Genomic DNA, 1,109 nt, shown 5'->3' on the forward strand with positions numbered 1-1,109 from the left:
CTCCCCCTCCGCACCCCACCTGGGCTGAGCTCCGCTGCCACCTCCTCCGGGCTGCGCGCGTCTGGGACCCAGGGCTCCTCCCCTCCTTCCAGCAGGGCGATCACCGCGGGCTTGGGGACGGGAAGCGGAGCTGAATCGACACGAGGAGCGGAGCTGAGAGCGCCGCCACCATTGCGGCACAGCCGCCCGTCCGCCGGCTCCCTTCGGGGCCCCTTCCCTCCCCGCCGCCGCACCGCAGGTGGGGCCCGAATGGCGGCGGCCAACGCGGGCCGCCTTTCGTTGGCGCCCAGCGAGCCTCCGCACAGCTCCGAAAGCGCCGCAGGGACGCTTCTCAGGCGTTCCCTTCCGGACAGCACAGGAAGTTCCGCACCAATGTGCACAAGAACTTCATCACGGTGAGGTGACGGAGCACTGGAACAGGCTGCCCAGGGGGTTGTGCGGTCTCCTTCTCTGAGATATTCCAGTCTCGCCTGGACGCCTACCTGTGCGACCTGGTGTGGGGAACCTGCTTTGGCAGGGGGGTTGGTCTCGATGATCTCTAGAGCTCCCTTCCAACCCCTACAATTCTGTGATTCTGGGATTCTGTGTCCTACGCCCTGCGTGCAGAGGCTCCTTCCGCACAGCCCACCGAAGGAGCAGCAGCAGCAAAGCCCTCACCCAGCGAGGCCACGCACTGGTACGTCTCCAGCATCACGGCCCGGTACAGCGCTCGCTGCGCAGGGTCCAGCAGCGCCCACTCCTCCCTGCTGAAATATACGGCTACCTCTGCAAAGCTCACGGGCTCCTGCAAGGAAAATCCTCCCTGGTGGGAACAGCCGGGGCCGGGGGAGCGGCTCAGCCAGGAGAGAAACTCCAGGCCCGGCCGCGGCTCCGTCCCGGCGCACAGACGCCGGATGGGGGCACCTCCCCCTCCCCTTCCCCCTCCCCCTCCCCTGCATTCGCATCCCTCGCCCCCTCCCAGCCGCTCCCCAGGCTCCCACCTCAGACGGATGCGCTGCGGCCATTTCCTGCCCTCCTGCGGGCTGCGCTGATCGCAGGTGAAAGGCGGAGGTGCGGCTGCAGCCTGCGGGGACACAGAAACGGCAGGAGAGCCTTTCACCTGCCCCGCA

At 67.9% G+C, this 1,109-nt stretch overlaps 1 protein-coding gene across 1 annotated transcript; it reads right to left on the bottom strand.

The window, feature by feature from the left end:
• Positions 1-5: 5 nt before the first annotated feature.
• On the bottom strand, positions 6-1,103 carry LOC104916961 (zinc finger protein 621-like; the record flags this gene model as incomplete). Its single annotated transcript, XM_010728032.2, has 3 exons — positions 981-1,103; positions 658-784; positions 6-130 (listed from the first exon to the last, which is right to left on the bottom strand). Coding segments are annotated over exons 1-3 (276 nt in total), but the record flags the coding sequence as incomplete, so codon positions are not given.
• Between the last annotated feature and the right edge of the window lie 6 nt (positions 1,104-1,109).

This window comes from Meleagris gallopavo, unplaced genomic scaffold, assembly GCF_000146605.3.
Source record: "Meleagris gallopavo isolate NT-WF06-2002-E0010 breed Aviagen turkey brand Nicholas breeding stock unplaced genomic scaffold, Turkey_5.1 ChrUn_random_7180001952156, whole genome shotgun sequence".
NCBI classification, from domain to species: domain Eukaryota; kingdom Metazoa; phylum Chordata; class Aves; order Galliformes; family Phasianidae; genus Meleagris; species Meleagris gallopavo.